The sequence below is a fragment of the Bos indicus genome, chromosome 25 (genome assembly GCF_029378745.1).
Source record: "Bos indicus isolate NIAB-ARS_2022 breed Sahiwal x Tharparkar chromosome 25, NIAB-ARS_B.indTharparkar_mat_pri_1.0, whole genome shotgun sequence".
Taxonomy (NCBI): domain Eukaryota; kingdom Metazoa; phylum Chordata; class Mammalia; order Artiodactyla; family Bovidae; genus Bos; species Bos indicus.
Window position 1 is genome coordinate 33,833,391 of NC_091784.1, and position 17,238 is coordinate 33,850,628.

At 47.7% G+C, this 17,238-nt stretch overlaps 1 protein-coding gene across 8 annotated transcripts in view; it reads right to left on the reverse strand.

Annotated features, from left to right (window-relative positions):
- Positions 1–8,349: 8,349 nt before the first annotated feature.
- GTF2I (general transcription factor IIi) overlaps positions 8,350–17,238 on the reverse strand; it is an 82,763-nt gene continuing 73,874 nt past the window's right edge. For 6 of the 8 annotated variants that reach the window (XM_019987533.2, XM_019987531.2, XM_019987538.2 and 3 more), the window contains 9 exons: positions 16,346–16,404; positions 15,895–15,975; positions 15,387–15,470; positions 14,833–15,016; positions 13,318–13,346; positions 11,587–11,628; positions 10,772–10,813; positions 10,227–10,302; positions 8,350–9,504 (listed from right to left, as the gene is read on the reverse strand). In XM_019987533.2, the coding sequence (XP_019843092.2) occupies positions 10,244–10,302; positions 10,772–10,813; positions 11,587–11,628; positions 13,318–13,346; positions 14,833–15,016; positions 15,387–15,470; positions 15,895–15,975; positions 16,346–16,404 (580 nt within the window). In that variant the 3' untranslated portion in view covers positions 8,350–9,504; positions 10,227–10,243. The remainder of the gene's footprint in view (positions 9,505–10,226; positions 10,303–10,771; positions 10,814–11,586; positions 11,629–13,317; positions 13,347–14,832; positions 15,017–15,386; positions 15,471–15,894; positions 15,976–16,345; positions 16,405–17,238) is intronic. The other 2 variants (XM_070780001.1, XM_019987532.2) reach the window with 2 other exon arrangements.

Here is a 17,238-nt window from a genome sequence, read left to right on the forward strand (position 1 = left end):
TGGCTCCTCTGCGCCAGCCACGTTGGCTTATCTGCTCTGGGAACTCCCCCAGCACTCACACCTCAGGGCCTGTGCACGCCCGTTCCACCTGGCCCATCTCCACAGAAATGTAACTCCCACCCTCACTGTCTGCAGGTTTCTTCTCTGAGAAAGGGCACCTCCTCCGAGAGGTCTTCCTTGACAACCTCACATAAAATAGCAACACTTCATGGGCCCCTACTCCTCTTTCCTTTTTTTTTTTTTTTCCAGAGCACTGACCACTGTTTTATTTTTATAATGTCTTTCCCAAACAGATTGTGAGCCCGTGAGAGAAGGCTCTGGCCTGTTTTGACATGGGCTCTGGCCCCAGTGCCCCAGAGCTGGTGCCTGGCATGCAGTGGGCCTTCTGCAAGTATTCAAATAGTAACTGCATTGCTCATGGAGTTATGAGCACACTCCAGGGGAGTGTGTGCAAGCCTCCCATGCCCACCCTGAGTGAGTGTGACAGAACAGTGGTGGGCAGGCAGACTAAGACCCGAGTTCAAATCCTGGTGAAAGGGACCCCATCTCTGCTGAGAATGGGGAGAAGGGGATATGGGATGCAGGGGTGAGGGAAGAGCAGCTTGCTGGGAGAGGATGGGCTGTTGTTCAGTCGCTCAGTCGTGTCCGACTCTTTGGGACCCCATGGACGGCAGCACGCCAGGCTTCCTTGTCCTTCACCGCCTCTCAGGATTTGCTCAAACTCATGCCCATTGAGTCAATGATGCCAAAGCCTGCGGTGCTTGGCCAGGGAGACACGGGGTTCCGGGAGCTCAGAGGTTATAGGGCTGGTTCAAGGTCACAGAGCAAGTGGTCTTAGACCCCGGAAATTTGACTGCAGGTTCAGGTGGGCAGGTCACTTTGTGGCCCAGACTCTCAGATTCCAAGAGGGAGAGATGGTGGCCAAGGCCATCGGCGCCAGGAGCACTCTGAGAGCCACGGGTCCCCTGGGAACACCAGGGACAAGGCTTGGCGTTTGGCAGGGGGTGTTATCTTGGAAGCTTGGGGTCCATTTCTTTCCTCTGCTCTGGAAGAGTTGCTCAGCAGGTCCCCTCTAGACACTGCTGCTCCCCAGTCACCCCGAGGTCACCAGCCCTGGGTGTGACCAGTCTTGCCAGTCCTTGCTCTGGTCATTTCCACTTACACAGCTGGGATCTTCCTGCATAGAAGGGTGCACGGCTCAGCGATGGGAAAGAACTGTCCCACACAATACAGGTGAACCTTCCAGGCACAATGTGGGGATTGAGAAGCGGACAAAATGCCCCTCCTGCAGGATGCCATTGACCCCAAGCTCCAAACCTGCCCAGGCCAGTCAGTGGGGTTGGAAGCCAGGGTGACCTCCAGGGGCAGGGGCGGGGGCCGGCAGTGAGCGGAGTTGAGCCAGAGGCGGCAAGTGATTCGCTCTGTTGATAAGGACGCCAGTTCCACAAGTGCGCTCACTTCCTAAAATTAGCCCGGCCCTAGGCATGTAGAGTTTCGTGCACAGCCCTTCTCTGTGGGTGCCTTTTACCGCAACAGAAAGTTGGAAGCAAGAATAGACTGAGTGGGGTCCCGTGATAATGGCAGTCCTCCCTTAAACCCACAGCACATGGGACTTGGCTTACAGCTGAGTGATGGTCCTTTAATCATTCACTAAATGCCCCCTCCCTGAGGGATGCTCAGCTTGTCTCTGGTCTTCCCCGTCTCACGTGGTGCTGCCTTGCGGTCCCCGCACCGAGGTCAGACTCTCAATGCTGCTCACCTGGGAAGGGCAAAGGAAGTGGCAGGGGGGCTGGCTGCAAGCGGTACCCCCTCCCGGGCGCCAGTCCAGGTCATGGCCCGCCACTGACTTCCTTTCTTCTCAGAAGTCTTTCCACTCTTGCATAACCGCCCAGCCAGACTGCCCTGTCCTGCAGACACCAGGCACGACCCAGCGGCCTGAGCCGTCAGCTGCCACCTCTCCACTTCCCTTCTGCGGTCTCCCCAAACCCTGAACCTCGCCTTGTGCCTCACCATACCCGGGGCAGAGAGGAGGGGACCAAAGTACGAAGTGCTAAGAACTCATGTTTACCTTGTAGGACTTCCCTAAGCAGGCTGTCAGGATAAGATAGGATTTATTTTAATGCATGGGTGAAACAAGGGACCAAATGATTAATTTTTTTAAAATGAGCAAAACTAGAAAGAAAAAAAAGATAAAACATACAAAATGAGCAAAATTAGACATCATTAATAAAAGTTTGGTTTTTTTGGGGGGGATACAAACAAATATTTTAGAACTTTCAAATTGTGATATTATAGAACACTGCAGAAAAAAATGAAATTGAACTAAACAAGATTTTAGCTAGCATTATGCAGATTCATGGGGTTGCAGAGAGTCGGACACGACTGAGCGACTGAACTGAACTGGTGCAGCAGATCTTGTTATACATCCCCCAGGCATTAGAATACCAGAGCGCAAAGAATCCCCAGAACGGATAGATAGTTAGGGAGTTTGGGATGGACACGTACACACGGCTATATTTAGAATGGATAATCAACAAGGACCTACTGGAGAGCACAGGAAACTCTCCTCAGCCTGGATGGGAGGGGAGTCTAGGGGAGAACGGATACTTGTGTATGTATGGCTGAAGCCCTCTGCTGTCCACCTGAAACTATTACAACATTAATGTTAACCAGCTATACTCCCTCCGATATAAAAGTTTTTTTAAGTTAAAAAAATTAAGTGATTATTGATAGGTACGTAAAAAAAAATAATAATACCAGAGTCCCTAGAATCTCCCCCACCCACTTCCCATCAAGGGCGAACAAAGGACTTAGCCGGGGTTAGGAGTGCCTTACATTTATGATCTCCTCTCATCTCATCTGCACAGTGAGACTTTTGGGAAGACACTGTGATTCCCCCACTTGATAGATGGGAAGACAGGTGCAGAGAGGTTAAACGGGCTGTCACCTCTGCAGAGCAAAAGGCTGGGTCTTGAACCTAGGCAGTCTGGACCCACGCTCTTAACCATCGGTCCTGTGAATGAATGAATGATATTGGGTGGTTCACGAGGGAGGAGCCAGACTTCGACCTCCCTGAAGAGGGAGGTTCTCACGACAGGCCTGACGGGAGGGGAGGCAGGGCTTCCAGGTCTGGCCCAAAGACCTTGGCCTTGCTCCGGATGCTGCCTTCCCCGGATGGACGGGGCTGGGCAGTCCTCAACCAGGAAATCCCCAAGGCTGGGCCACGGGCACGGGTTTAGCCTGAGAGCCTGAGGCCCAGGCAGTGCCCTCTGGGGTCTCCTGTTGGGCTTCCCAAGATGCGAGCACAGCAGCCCTTACCACGCGACAGTTTTCAGAGGCCAAGTTAAGACTCCTGCCAGGCCTGTGACGAAGGCCTCCCGGGTCAGCCCACAGGCCCAGGTCTCACCTGGCGCCAGGAGGTGCAGGAGGAGTCCCGGAGGTGCTGGTTGAGGGCTTCCCTGGCCTTGAGGGTGGCTGCATGGGGTAGAGGCTTTGAAGGGCGGGCTTCCCTGGCCTTGAGGGTGGCTGCATGGGGTAGAGGCTTTGAAGGGCAAGCAGGTGCCTCAACGTGGATATGCACGCCACTAACCACCCGTTCCCAAGGGACCTCGAGTCTTCCTTTCTCAGCAGATCAGACCAGGGACGGGCTCTGGCTGGGTTGGGGTGGGCCTTGTGGCCCCATCAGAAGAGAACCAGGAGCCTGTACTCAGCAGTGGAGCTAGGACACAGCTGGTCCACACATCCTGCGAATTCCTTCTCCCCTGGGCCTGATGACACGGTCCTTGGCCTAGGGACACAGGAGTGAGCACCCCAGACACCACAAGACTCAGCCTGAGCCTTTGGTCTGCAGGAGGCCATGCACACACCAACTGCTGGCTGTGGGCACAGTGGCCTGGAGCCCAACCCACACTGACCTATGCATACAGGTTTGGGTGCCCTTGGCAAGCTCCAAGCCTTTTTTTCATCTGTACCTACTGTAGAATATTTAGGGAGGTCCAAGGCAGTTTCTTGCTGTTTAAGCTGGGCCTGGAATGAGGGAAATGTCCGGTGAATGAGAGCCGGCACTGCAGGCTGCTGGGGCAAACGGTGCCGGGCTCAGACCCAGGGCAGGCGGCCTGTGTTCTCTGCTGGAGCTGTCACCGGTGAGCTGGGTGGCTGCGTGTGGGGCAGCCCCCAGTCTAGCCCTAGGAGAGCTCAGCCTTGGCTACGCCCAGGGCTGTGGGGGCTTTCCCAGGCCAGGTTGGGGAGGATGGTAGACAGGAGCCTGAGTTCCAGGGGTGGGGCCGGGGATGTCCCTTCTGTACTGTAGCGTCTGGCGGACGTCCTGATACCAAGTGGGTGCTTAGCCAAAATCAAAGGGACTCTACCATCTGGTCCCACTCCAAAGCCAGGTCTTCCCTGGTGGCTCGGATGGTAAAGAATCCCCCTGCAATGCAGGAGACATGGGTTCAATCTCTGGGTTGGGAAGATCCACTGGTGGAGGGAACGGCTTACCCATGGCCAGAATTCCAGGCTTGAGAATTCCATGGGTGGAGGAGCCTGGCGGGCTGCAGTCTACAGGGTCACAAGGAGTCAGACACGACGGAGCAACTTTCACTCACTTCACTACCATCTGGTCCTGCTCCAGAGCCGGGAGCCCTGGGGCCTGCCTGCGCCCTGCCTGCTCCCACCCCACTTCCTCACTGGGGCCAGATGCGTCATGTGGCCAGTCATTTGAAGCTCTTCAACCATCAAGGCTAAATCCAGCTGCGTGCTACCGCCACAGGGGGGTTTGCGGTGAGCTCTTCTGAACTTGAAGCTAATTTCAGTAATGAGAAAAATCCCACCTCCTATATCAGGAGGGGTTGCCATTGTCTCCCCGACTCCGCCCAGAGACTGTGTGAAGGCAGCTGGGAGCATGGCATCAGTCCAGGCCTTGGCCATGGACTCGCACCTCTGCCCCATCTGAGGGGGTACGGGGCAGTGCAGACACACAGGCCCGGGGTGAGGTGCTGGTCTCCTGCAGACAGCGGGTCTGCTTACAAGGGTGTCTGGCGGTGGCCCGGCTTGCATCAGGCACCGGGGGCAGCGAAGCCACTCCCCTCGATGGAAAGCTCCTCTCTTGCTGGCCAACACTTGCTATGGCTTTTTGACCTGCGCCACAGGGTGGGTGCCTGCTCTGACATAGCCTTTCTGCAAACCTGCACCTGCTGACTTTCATTACGGATTTTTCCTTGAGGTTCTAGACTGGTCGTTATAAAGGAGAGGACAGTTTGTCTAAATCACAGATGATGCAAATCTATAGATTCTTTTGGGATTTATCTGAAATCTTCCCTAGAGCCTTGGAGGTGGCTGTCTCTCTTGCTGCCTCTGGTTGGGGTTGAGTGGGGACAGTTCTCACTCGGTCCCCCCAGGCACTGACCAGCACATGGTCTTCGGTAAGGATCACAATCGCTTTCCAGGTGAGGAACAATGGGCATCAGCAGGCACCTGAGATCTTGCGGGAAGCCAATGCTACAGAAGGCCCACCAGCCACCTACTCTGGCTTGAGAAACCTGGCAGGAAACACTGTTACACATAACGGGTGTTGTATCATAGCATGTTTTCAGTGTTACCTTTCCTGACAACTTCCTCAAAATAAAACCACAAGGGAAGCGGGGTTGAAGGGTGGGATGGGGCAGGAGGGAGCTGACACGCAAAATCTTTGATCGGAGTTCGGAGCTGGGAAGACAAGCAGCTCTGCTGTTTTTCACTCAGTTCACAGGGATTTGAAGCCAGGGCGCTGCAGCAGCCAGGCTTACCCCCTGATGTGTCAACCGGCCACCATAACCTGAGGGACTTGGGACTTCAACAACCTGCTTTCATTATCTGCCCTTTCAGCCAAAGCTGGCAGTCACGAGGTGAAGTTAGCCACCCCTCAATACACGCGGGAGTAAAAGAACCCAAACTGCAGGGGCTGGAGAGCAGCTCCATGGGGGTGTCTGGTTAGACCTGCACAGCCCCACCTGTGCTCATCCAACTGGACTCAGGGCTGGGCAGAACCGGGACCCAAGCAGAACAAGGGGCCAGAGGTCACCTCAGTTCCCCACACCCTGTCCCCTTGTCTGTATCACAGGGAAACAGGCATCCGTGGAGAACACTTCTTTCAAAATACACACACTTGGCTTCTTCCACTTAGGAAGGAAGGTGTCCAGAGGTGCGCTGTGGTGTGTGACAATTACGGTTCACTAATGGTTAAACCAACCACAGCTTGAGCTTATTCAGAATGGGGCTTGAGGTCTGGACACTGGAAGGTCTGGTCTCTCAATCTTCCTTTCCAATGGACCGTTTTGGTCCCTGGTGGGGAGGAAAAAAAAAAAAACAAACGGTAGAAATGTTGCTGGAAGCATGCTCAGAGAGATGACCTACTTCCAAGTAGGACTGGCTGCCTGCTGTAGTAGACAGCTCTGTCCTGGGCACACTGGGCACTCTGCAGTCCATGCCGGGCACACCGGAGCCCAGTCCACGCTGCAATCTCAGAGGTAAGATTGTGGCCATGGCTGGATTCTTGGTCTACCTCTTCTCTCAAGTCCCAAGGTGACCTGGGCACACGATACGAATGCACTTCAGGTATCACAGACGATTTAGACCAATGAAACAAGAAAACGTCTTAGGATGTGCTAACTGCTCAACAGGGAAAGCTTACGTGCACTGCACAGTCCGAGTGGTGGGTAAATGTGAAGATTTCTCTTGGAGGTGCCAGCGGCCCCGCCTGCAGAGGCTCTGCTGCCCGCCCCAGGGCAGAAGCTGACCCAGAAACAGAGCTCAGCTCTCCCTGCCACCCAAGGCCCAGAGCTGGGCAAGAGGCTGTAAGCAGTTGGCCCGATTTCACCATCAGGGTCTAACTGATAACGATCCTGCAATGGTACATGCTTCTTTGGTTTTACTGTTGGAACTTTACTCAAGATCCCAGCTGTCCAGAAGCATGGCTTGGAGCTGGTCACAAAGCCTATGTCCCTGGTCATTCTGCTATATTTCCTGATAAAATAATGTTGAACCATCAGCCATCACAGGATCAGGATATTGTTTCAGAAACACAGGGTGCATTAGAATTACTGATGGGACCTATGTGAACTGTAGCTCGTGTTTCAGTCTGGTCCTCCAGGAAAGACCTTGGTGGGAGAGTTTTACACCCCTCACCCTCTGAAGAATCACGCTCTTTTGTCAACTGTCTCATTTATGAAGGCAAAACATATTCGCTAACACGTGCAGCGGAAAGCTTGCTCCTTAGACAGTTCCTGGGCTCCACATGAGCAAGGCAGGGTGACCCCAGACATTTTAAAACAAGCCTGTGGTGCTGAAACTAGGGCTCATCTGACCACTGCAGTTAAGAAGGCAATTTGCTAAGGCAGTCACCTTGCCAGGAGAGGCTGTACTGACAGACCCCCAACTGTGGGTAAGCCGAGTAAACAGGGGTGTGTGAAAACCTCTGGGAGACACAGTGAGTTAATAAAACGACTTCTTCCACCTCCATGCTCTTCTGCTCACAGACACAGCTTCAACTGAGATTCAATATTTCTTAAAGGAACCTATAAGCTGTTCAGAGGCAGGATGGGACCAGACCGTGTCTTTATACCTAAGTTAGCAGGAGGATGCCACACTGATTCTGAGCTGTAGTCGACAATGCAGAGACTCATACGCTCATTTTTAGCTGTAAAAACCCTAAAAAATCCCCAAACGTACGTGTATGCATAGATACAGAATTTTCATACTGGAGATATATATACTTATACTGAGCAGGAAAGTCCATCTCCTTCCAACTCTGTGCTCCTGCAAAATTTCGGTTGAACGGTTATGTGTCCAAGTGTAACTCCTTTTAAAAAGCAGCCTTTGGAGGACTATGAATTCCCAGGGACTGGGACGGGAAGTGTGGGTGCTGGCAGCCAGACGGGGCACACCCGAAAGGAACCCCAGGGCCTACTAGAGCAGCTGACTCCCCCAGGTGGTCGGCTGCCAAGTTTGTCAACAAATCGGTTTGGCTTTCCCTGAGGTCACACAGGTAAGGGTCACGGAGAGGCAGAAGGTGATGTGGAGAAACAGAAAGGACCTGGAGCCAGAGTTTCATGTGGGAGGGGCTCACACACGGGCTCCATCCTGGGCGGGATTGACCTCAAACATCGCATGCAGTTGGCAGGTCACGGACAAACAGGTGGGGGCTCCAGCCCCAGCACAGACCAGAGGCACAGCGGTCTCAGACTCAGCCCCGCAGGGGTGTCCTGACGAGGCACGGAGCCTCTGGACAGCGGCGACCTGACCTCACCTCACAATCCGCCTACCGCCGAGCCGCCCCAGGTTTCCCGACAGTCATGAAAACACCTTAGAAAGAAATGATTAGTGTGTGAAAGGCATGGATGGATTTTATTTATTACCCTATATCTACAATTTAATTTGAGGTAAAATATAAGCAACACATAAAAATGCCTATTTCTGCTACCATGTAATATAATTCTCCATTGTGAATATTGTGATAAAGCTAATGAAAACTCTATGCCATCACATACTCTAGCTCTTCGTATAGCTGGTATTTTACATCTCTTACTGTTGGTGAAATCTCAACACATGTAAGATTCTCCTACAGATGGCGCAGAATGTCAGAGGGTGCCTGGTCAGCTGACGGATCCCTCGCTGCCCACACTGGGGCCTCAGTGTCACCGGTTCAACCGCAGAGTAAAGAAGGCAACAAAACCCCCCTCCCCAAGTTCTGAGCCGAGCTGGGGTGGTGTTCCACAGAATTCCACACCACGACTGGGCTCACAGCAGTGAGGCTCTAACGTCACTCAGCTCGCCCCAACACTCAGACCTGACCTCAAACTTCTGGTTCGCCATGCATTTTATTTGGATGAAAAGTAAATGTGGATGGAAGAGGGTCTCTGTATTCCATCTATAAGCCACACGCTGAGATTACCGACCTCTTACTGGCTGTTAGCTGGTCCTGATGGTTGTGTTTTCATGATGATAAAAAACATATGAACCATGATAGAGAGCTTAGGAAAAGGTTTAGTCAAATATACAGATACTAACTGTTCACTCAGTCATTAAGGAGAGCCGTGAACAAAAGGGTCATTTAAATGATTTTCTCCAATAGAAAAACTAAAGAGCTGAACTATATCACAGGGGTTTTCTTCACTGCCGAAGCTGAGATGTTCCAGTAGGAGATATCTTCGCTTGATTGGAAAACAAACACCGTCGCTGAAGGCTCTGCTGAACATGTAAAAAATCTGATGAGCTCCACCCCTGTCATTTCCCTGTCGTTTTCCAGCACTGCTGTAAAATCCTTATAATACATTCCCAAGGAAACCAGCCATTCCAAATCTACAGTCACTCTGCTCTTTAATTCAATTCACAGAACTGCTGAAAAAGTAGACATTTCTATCTAAAAGTAGAAAAAAAGGTTTGTATAGAAGGTATTTCTGTTATACAAGTATATTACACAGCCTGGGGCAGTAACAGGTCCAAAAAGCTCTTCTCACCCACTGATACTTTAAGCTAAAACAGGAGAGAAAACAGACAAGCGAGAAAACAGGTTAATCTGATTATAGGAATTTATGATTTTCACTAATATCACAACTTAATTACCATTTCAGTCTAGGGACTGGAGGTACGTGGCCCATTCCATGACCAAAAAAGTCTCCGTATAAAAAAACCAGAGGGTCAGCTACAGGTGAGAGATAACTGTACCCTCTAACTATCATGAAAACAGTCAATGCTGGGGCTGAGTGAGGTTCAGCCCGACATGAACACCAAGTCTCACTAACTCCTGGTCTAGGAACGCCCCTCCTGGAAAGGTTTAAGATGTTTAGAATGACTGGATCAGGCCAAATCATACCAAGATACACCATGGATTGTGTGGCTCAGCCAGACTGCAAATACTGTTACAGTGATTAGGGGAGAGTCAGTCTGGTGACACTGACTCACAGGGCATCCAATGGCAAGGACAAGAATTAACCTACAGATCAGAAACAAAACACTTTCCATGGGAGGCAAAGCGCTTTAACATCTCTGCCTGATAGACATGCGTTGATCCAAGGAAACTCTCCGTGCTCGAGCCCGCTAGCTCAGACCACCCAGGATGCTTACACGTGGTCCTCACGTGCCCCGAAGGTGGGCCACCGTTTACGGCTGAAGCAGGGAAAGCACTTCAGCTTACGGATATGCAGGGAGGCTCTCCCAGACACTACATGGTGTCCTGGACACAGAAGCTGATTTACCCTGGGAGGGAAGAGTTCTACCACGTAGGGTCTGGTTCTTGCTTGATTTGGGAGTTTCCATCAGTCTCCTTTATTTCTATCAAGAAAAACAAAAGGGAACCGATTAACTATGCTACGAAGGCAGATCTGCTGGATTATACAGCTACTCATACCAAACTATTCATTACAACTCGATAGGATACTAAAAATGGTAGCAACTAGAGACTCTTCTCTAGCAGCCAACTTCTAAATTTTGTTACTTAGATTTTCAAAGTCACAAACGCCTTATTAATTATGCATGTAAAGGCCCCACACCAGCTGGATCTAGGTTACACAGCCATCATTCAACAATTTCAGAATTCATTAAGAGTCATTTGGGAAGATGGAAGAAAAGAACCTGTAAGTCATCTCTAAATACAATGCTTCTGGGCATAAACGACAAACCCACTTGACCCAGAAACCAAGGAACAAAACCACCACGTGGTTCCAGGTAAAGAGCTTCTAAACCACAGTTAATTCTTTGTCTTTGGCACTTCAGTTTTTGACAACCAGGCTACCCTTTTTACCTTCGGTTGCAGGAACCTCCAACTGGGTTGGCTCAGCTGATTCTGAAGAGAAACACACGAAGACTTTATTAAAACACTGATCAAAAGTCGACTTCGGTTATGTAAAAAGCCTAGAGGGAGGAAGCTCTCTAGACATACACAAAGCTCCCATCTAGGATCAAACAACAGCTACAAATTTGGGGAATTAAAAACACGGTTACTCAACTGGACTGTCAAAAATCTGCTTTCCTGAAACCTGCTATCTTACACAATCAATAACAATCTTAACACAGATCCAGCAGGAAAGCAGGAGGTTCTCTCTGTCTTTTCCCCTCCCTTCTGCGGGATCCCTTTAATGACAGTCTTTCATTGCTTTCAGTGAAGCACACAGCAGGCCTAAACAAACACTTGCTTCTAAGGAATCTTTAAAACTACAACACATGCATTTTCAGCCAACAGTCTGGCTTACAGCAACCATTAGAAATGAAGGGCACAAGGCACCAAGTTAAAAGACAACCTTCTCGTCACACAACCACACTCAACACCACTGGTCTCAGTGCCTGAGCTTGAGCTTGACATGGGAAGGCGGAGCCAACGGCATGCGGTCCAGTTCTCAGTGAGGACCTACGTGTGAGCCCACCTAGGCTTTCAGACTAAGGAGTCAAAGGAACCGAGTCTGCATGTGCTCGAGTGTGTGCATACATGTGGACATGTGTGCTGTGGAATTAACGTTCCTTAGAGTTAGGTACACATTAGCACGGGAGGCCACACAATCGATGTGATCTGGTTTACTGTGTAAGCAGGAATATTTCCATGTTTCACCCTGCTTAATTTACCTTGGATCACTGGGCCTTCTGACTCATTCTGATCAACCAACTCTGAAAAGAAAGCAGATTCATTTAAGTAATAATGATACACTGCTGCATTTGAAAAGCATTTTTGCATACATTCTCTACTCTGATGCTCTGACTCTGCTATAAGAGACGCTGTTTTCCTTATGAGAAGGAGGGAACAAAGATGAAAAGTTGCGGTAGGTCCCATTCAAGTAACTAACTCATAGTAATTACCATAAAATTCTGTAAATTATTACCACAGAAGGAAAAGAACAACACTGAACACTTTACACATACAGTAAAGGGTCAGGAGCCGTAAGATACAATGGCTTTTGAAATTAAAAGTTACATAGAAGAGAGATGAATTGCAATCAAAAAAGTTTTCGAAACAACAAGACAAAACAAAACCCCCACACCTTATCATGGGGTTGGTCATTTAAAGATCTCTGGTATTAATTAAAGCTGAATGCCGAAGATGACTGAAAAATCTACGAAGCAAGATTTCCTTTCATTCATTATTGACATCCCCAAATACTGACACACTTGGCCAAGATAGAGAGTATAATACAATAGAATTTACTGAAAAAGAACTAGTGGGCTTGGGGGAACAAGCAAATAAATACATTTTAGGATAAAATGAAAGTCAAAACTGGGAGGCAGAAGAGACGAGACCAAATCCGTGACGCTACGGGCAAGGCAGCCAAAGAGCATCGACAGCGTGAAGCCCAGCGGGGCAGCGGGGACAGGCACAACAGCCGCGTGACTCAGCTCAGGCGGGGAGCCAACGCCTCCCAGGGCTCAGCTGCGCAGCGGTCCCTGAAAATCCCGGACACTTTCCCAAGAAGTGTAGAACAGAGCACTCAATGCAGATGGATGTTAAAGAGCTGAGAGGATACCGGCTGGAAAAATGACTGAAATGCTAATGGTGTATCAATTAAGGAAAACTGTCACTTTGGAAAATTTTTAACAAGAAAGGTAATAGAAGAACATAAACCATATTAGCATAATTGTTTCACACAAAAAAACCCAACAACAACACACACACACACAACCTGTTTAAAATGACAGGAATATCAGGGACTGGAAGAAGACTTACACTTGTTTGTGCAAGATTATCTGAGAGCCCAGTGACTGCCAGACACAACGCCTCAATATTAACAGAAGCCGCTAAATCATGTTAGAAGACTTGCTTTTGCTAGCCCGGTAATCAGAAAATAATAGTAACGGTAAAAACAGGAATAAATATAGACTGTGCTTACTGAACACACACTATAGATCAGGAGTCGACAAACCTCATCACAAAGAGGCGATGAGTAAATATTTTAGGCTTTGCAGGTTGCTCTGCTGTAATTTCCGAATCTGACATAAGCGAATGGGTGCAGCAGCGCTGTGTTACCACTTTCTATTCACACAGTGAGGAGCCTGCCAGTCACTGCGTCAGAGGCTTGACACACAACGTGTCCTTTAAATGCTCTAAAACTGCCCAAATGGGTGCACGTAGCATTACTATTTGATTACACGAGTAAGTAAACAGATTTTCAAAAGCAAGCAACTTGCCCAATATCACGTCCACAAGTGACCGGTGCTTTATACTGAGGGCTAAAACAACGACTGAATGATTACTGCTGGATTACGTCTGTAAGTGTACACGCAGACCTGCATAAGCCCACCCATCCCCGTTTCTCAAATCCCAGAAGAGAAAAAAAAAAAAAAAAGACATCCAGAAATACTCACGGTTATTAATCACAAGTCCTGGAAATGGTCTAAAGAGAGAAACAGATGGTACAAGTGTTTTTTTTACTCTATGAGAATTTACATGTATATTTTTATTCAACTAACATTTAGCCCATGTTACTTATGTGCTAAAAACACAAAAGCTGTCCACTATCATTTAATCTTCTACTTTTAAACCTACAGACAGATAAGTAACGATTAGGGCACATTATTAGAAAATGCTACACCAAAGATGGCGGGGGCGGGGGCGGGGGGGTGAAGAGGAACAAAGTAAAGGGAAAGAGAGTAATTTTAGTAAAATGAGAAAAGGCTTTGGGAAAGTAACATATTAGCTATTTCTGAGTGTCGGTCCTAAGCAGACAGTGGGAGTTGGACAATGAATGGGTATATTTAACCACAGCTAAGTTCTGGGGAGGTGGAAGAGTGAAGGGGAAGGAGAGGGAGGGATGAACAGGCAGAGTAGCATGGAGACATACACACGACCACGTGTGAGCTAGACAACAAGTGGGAATTTGATGACTCAGGGAACTCAGGGGCTCTGGGACAACCTAGAGGGGTGGGATAGGGGGGCACGTGGGAGGGGACACAGGTATACCTATGGCAGATTCATGTTGACGTATGGCAGAAACCAACACCATACTGTAAAGCAACTATTCTTCAACTAAAAACGAATACATTGAAAAAAAAACCAACAACCACGACTGTTTTCCACACACACACACACACAAATAAATAACAGGAAATCAGAGTAATTTTAGTGAAATGAGAAGAAGCTTTGGGAGGATAAGACATTAACTATTTCTGAGTGTTGGTCCTAAGCAGACAGTGGGAACTTGAAGTTTGGGGGAGGTGGAAGAGAAGCGTGAAGGGCCCTGGGCACTTCTACCTGGGTGACGGCAAAGGGGACGTGTGTAGCACTTACTGTGACAAGCACATCAACGACTGGAATCCTCACAGTGCTGTGAGTGTGCAATGTGGCAACCATGCCTACTCTGTGGGTAAGCAGCTCACACTCTCAAAGGGAACAACTACCATCTCACTGCACAGACAAGGAGACAGAAGCGGCTTAGCACTGGATCCTTGTCTGACCTGAAGCCTGGGACGAGAGGCCGCAGGCAGGGGCTGGCAACATTTTCCTGTACAGGGCCAAACATAAATACTTCCAGACCACACTGTCTCTGTCCCAGCTACTTAATTTTATCACTGCAATATGAAGGCAGCCACAGACAATGTGTAAACAAGCAGGAGTGACTGGGTTTTAACAACACATAAAAATAAAAACGTGGCGGGCTGGAGCTGGCCCACAGGTCACGGTGTGCTAACAACACCTTGCCTTAAAAACCAGAGAATGAAGAGTCAGCACAAGGACGGAAGAATCTCACAGTAACTAAAGGACTGTATTAGTTCATGTCATCGCACAGTAAACTTACTACAGAGGATCACATTTTGGAAGATGACTTGGCCTCAGTGATCTGCAGGTTCATTCTTATGACCAAGCAAGTCACTCTCACGTACCTAATGACTGTGAATTTAATGAACTCAGCAGAATCTAAGATCCTTCTCATGGAGCTGATTTCCAGATAGCTGGGGGCTTTGAATGACACTCCGGGGGGCATGCCATCAACCACCACACAGCCAGGGTTAATTGTGATTTTCCTGTAAGGAACCTTCACGGGGAAACCCATCCCAATGGCTTCACCTATAGTGAGACAAATGGCATAAAAGCAGAGAGTCCACCTTAGTGAGGGTTTACAGACGCACAGATGACAACTACTTGAGCATAATTCAGTTTTAAGATCTAACTGAGTCAAAGTTTTCCTGGCTTATTGCAAGCTGTACTATGCAAATGCCTGCATCCATGCTCAGTCATGTCTGACTCTTTGCAACCCTATGGACTCTAAGAGTCACCAGGCTCCTCTGTTCATGGGATTTCCCAGACAAGAATATTGAAGTGGGCGGCCATTTCCACCTCCAGGGGATTTTCCCAACCCAGAGATGGAACCTGCGTTTCCTGATTGGCAGGCAGATGCTGAGACACCTGGAAAGCCATACACAAACGTAAAACTTACCAAATTTTCGACTGAAGAGGTCATTAACTTGCTCTCTTAGCTGTCGAGCTTTTTCAACTTTTGATAGTCTTTCATTATCATCGTCTAAAAAGGTTAAGAGAAAGCTGTAACTTAACAATGCCATTTTAATACCAGATACATTTTTAGGTGCTTTATGTAATTTTATGTTTGGGGAATGTTTTTTTAAAAAATCGATCAAGATTGAAATGATTTAACCAAACAATTTAATAATAGCATTAAACTGAAAATGCAACATCATTCCAGTTATAAAGAGTTTTGCTTGCCGTTTCATACAAATTTTTTAAACACACTAGGCATCTGAGTAGTGTACAGGTTTTAGCTCATGTTGAATCTAATAATTGCCAAGCACTGTTTATAGATATAAACAGACATGGTGATGTATTTGGTTAATAATTTCTGCAGGGGCTAGGGGAACAACAGACAATGTACAGTATATTCAATCTCCATGAAGCCCTAACAAGCTATAATTAAGGCAGAGAGATCATACCTGGAATTGTCACCTGAATGATGTTAAGGTCTTCAACACCTGATGCAGTAGTATTAACACTGGGTGATGAATTGATTTTTCCTGAAAACGGAAACCTCAGATTAAAATATATACAAAATGTAATTAAATCTTCCCTAATGCTTACAATACAGACTATAAAAGACCACATTTTAAGGCAACTTTGCTCCTCATGACGTGTTTTCTTGTTCTGTGACACTGGGCTTCCTGAAAGACGTTTTACATTTTTTGTCTTCCTCATGCTGTTTTGTGGTGCATCAGACATGTAGAGATCCTTAAGTTATTAAAAAACTTAAAAATCGTAAACTAGACACACCCCAACTTTGAATGCACTTTCCAGGTTTTATTTCAACAGCTACTCTCGCAATAATTTTTAAAACTACTGCTGCAAAGTAAGTGTCTGAGAAAGTGTTTTCTGTAGCAAAATGCTTACTTGGAGGGCTCTTAGATGAGGAGGTGCTCTCCTTAATTGCAGTCTCAAACATTTCTGGCCTAAAAACAAGAGAAAAAGCATGTGTGTTAGTATTCCAATAGGAAAACATTAAAAATTAAACAAGTAAGATACTGAAAAATCTAGTAACTTTCTATACATACACATTCTTAGCAGGAGCAGAAATAACATGGATATCTAAAGGAACACACACAAAAAGACGAACTATAATTGTGATTTTAACATCCACCAAGCCCTCTTTAGTTTAAATAGCTTCTTTCTATGGTTTCAATATATCCTGGAAAGATGCAACGCTAGGCTTAAGAAGCAAACACAAGAGTCCTGCATGCAGGTAGCATGGAAATATAAAGACAGGCTGTGAAAAGTCAAGCACCAAGACTCTGTCTCTCTTGGGTCTTCCCTGGAGGTACTGGTTAAGACTTCAATAATAGGCTTCCAATAAAGGAATGTAGGTTTGACCCATGGCTGAGGAACTAAGGTCCCACATGCCTCATGGCAAGGCCAAAAAGTAAAAGTTAAACAGTCTGTCTCTCTGAGGAAGCAGAGGCAGGGTCTTAGCCTCTAGAGACCTGGCTCAAAGTACAGAGGGTGGCCATTAATAAATAAATAAACCCTAAAATTCCTTTCAACTAATTTTGAACAATTGCTGGACACTGACACATATTTTATTAACTCCAGTTACTTTCATCTCCTTCAGCTATGCTGGCATAATTCACAGATCCCAAGCAAACAGAAGAGAGATTTAAACTATTCTGTAAACTGGAGCAATAAAAAGGCTTTAGAACACTGAACCTCCACTTAAGATTCCAGCCGTATCAACCAGTAAAAATATGACTATAAGGAGACTTGCAAAATCAAGTTGTTATCCCTCTGGT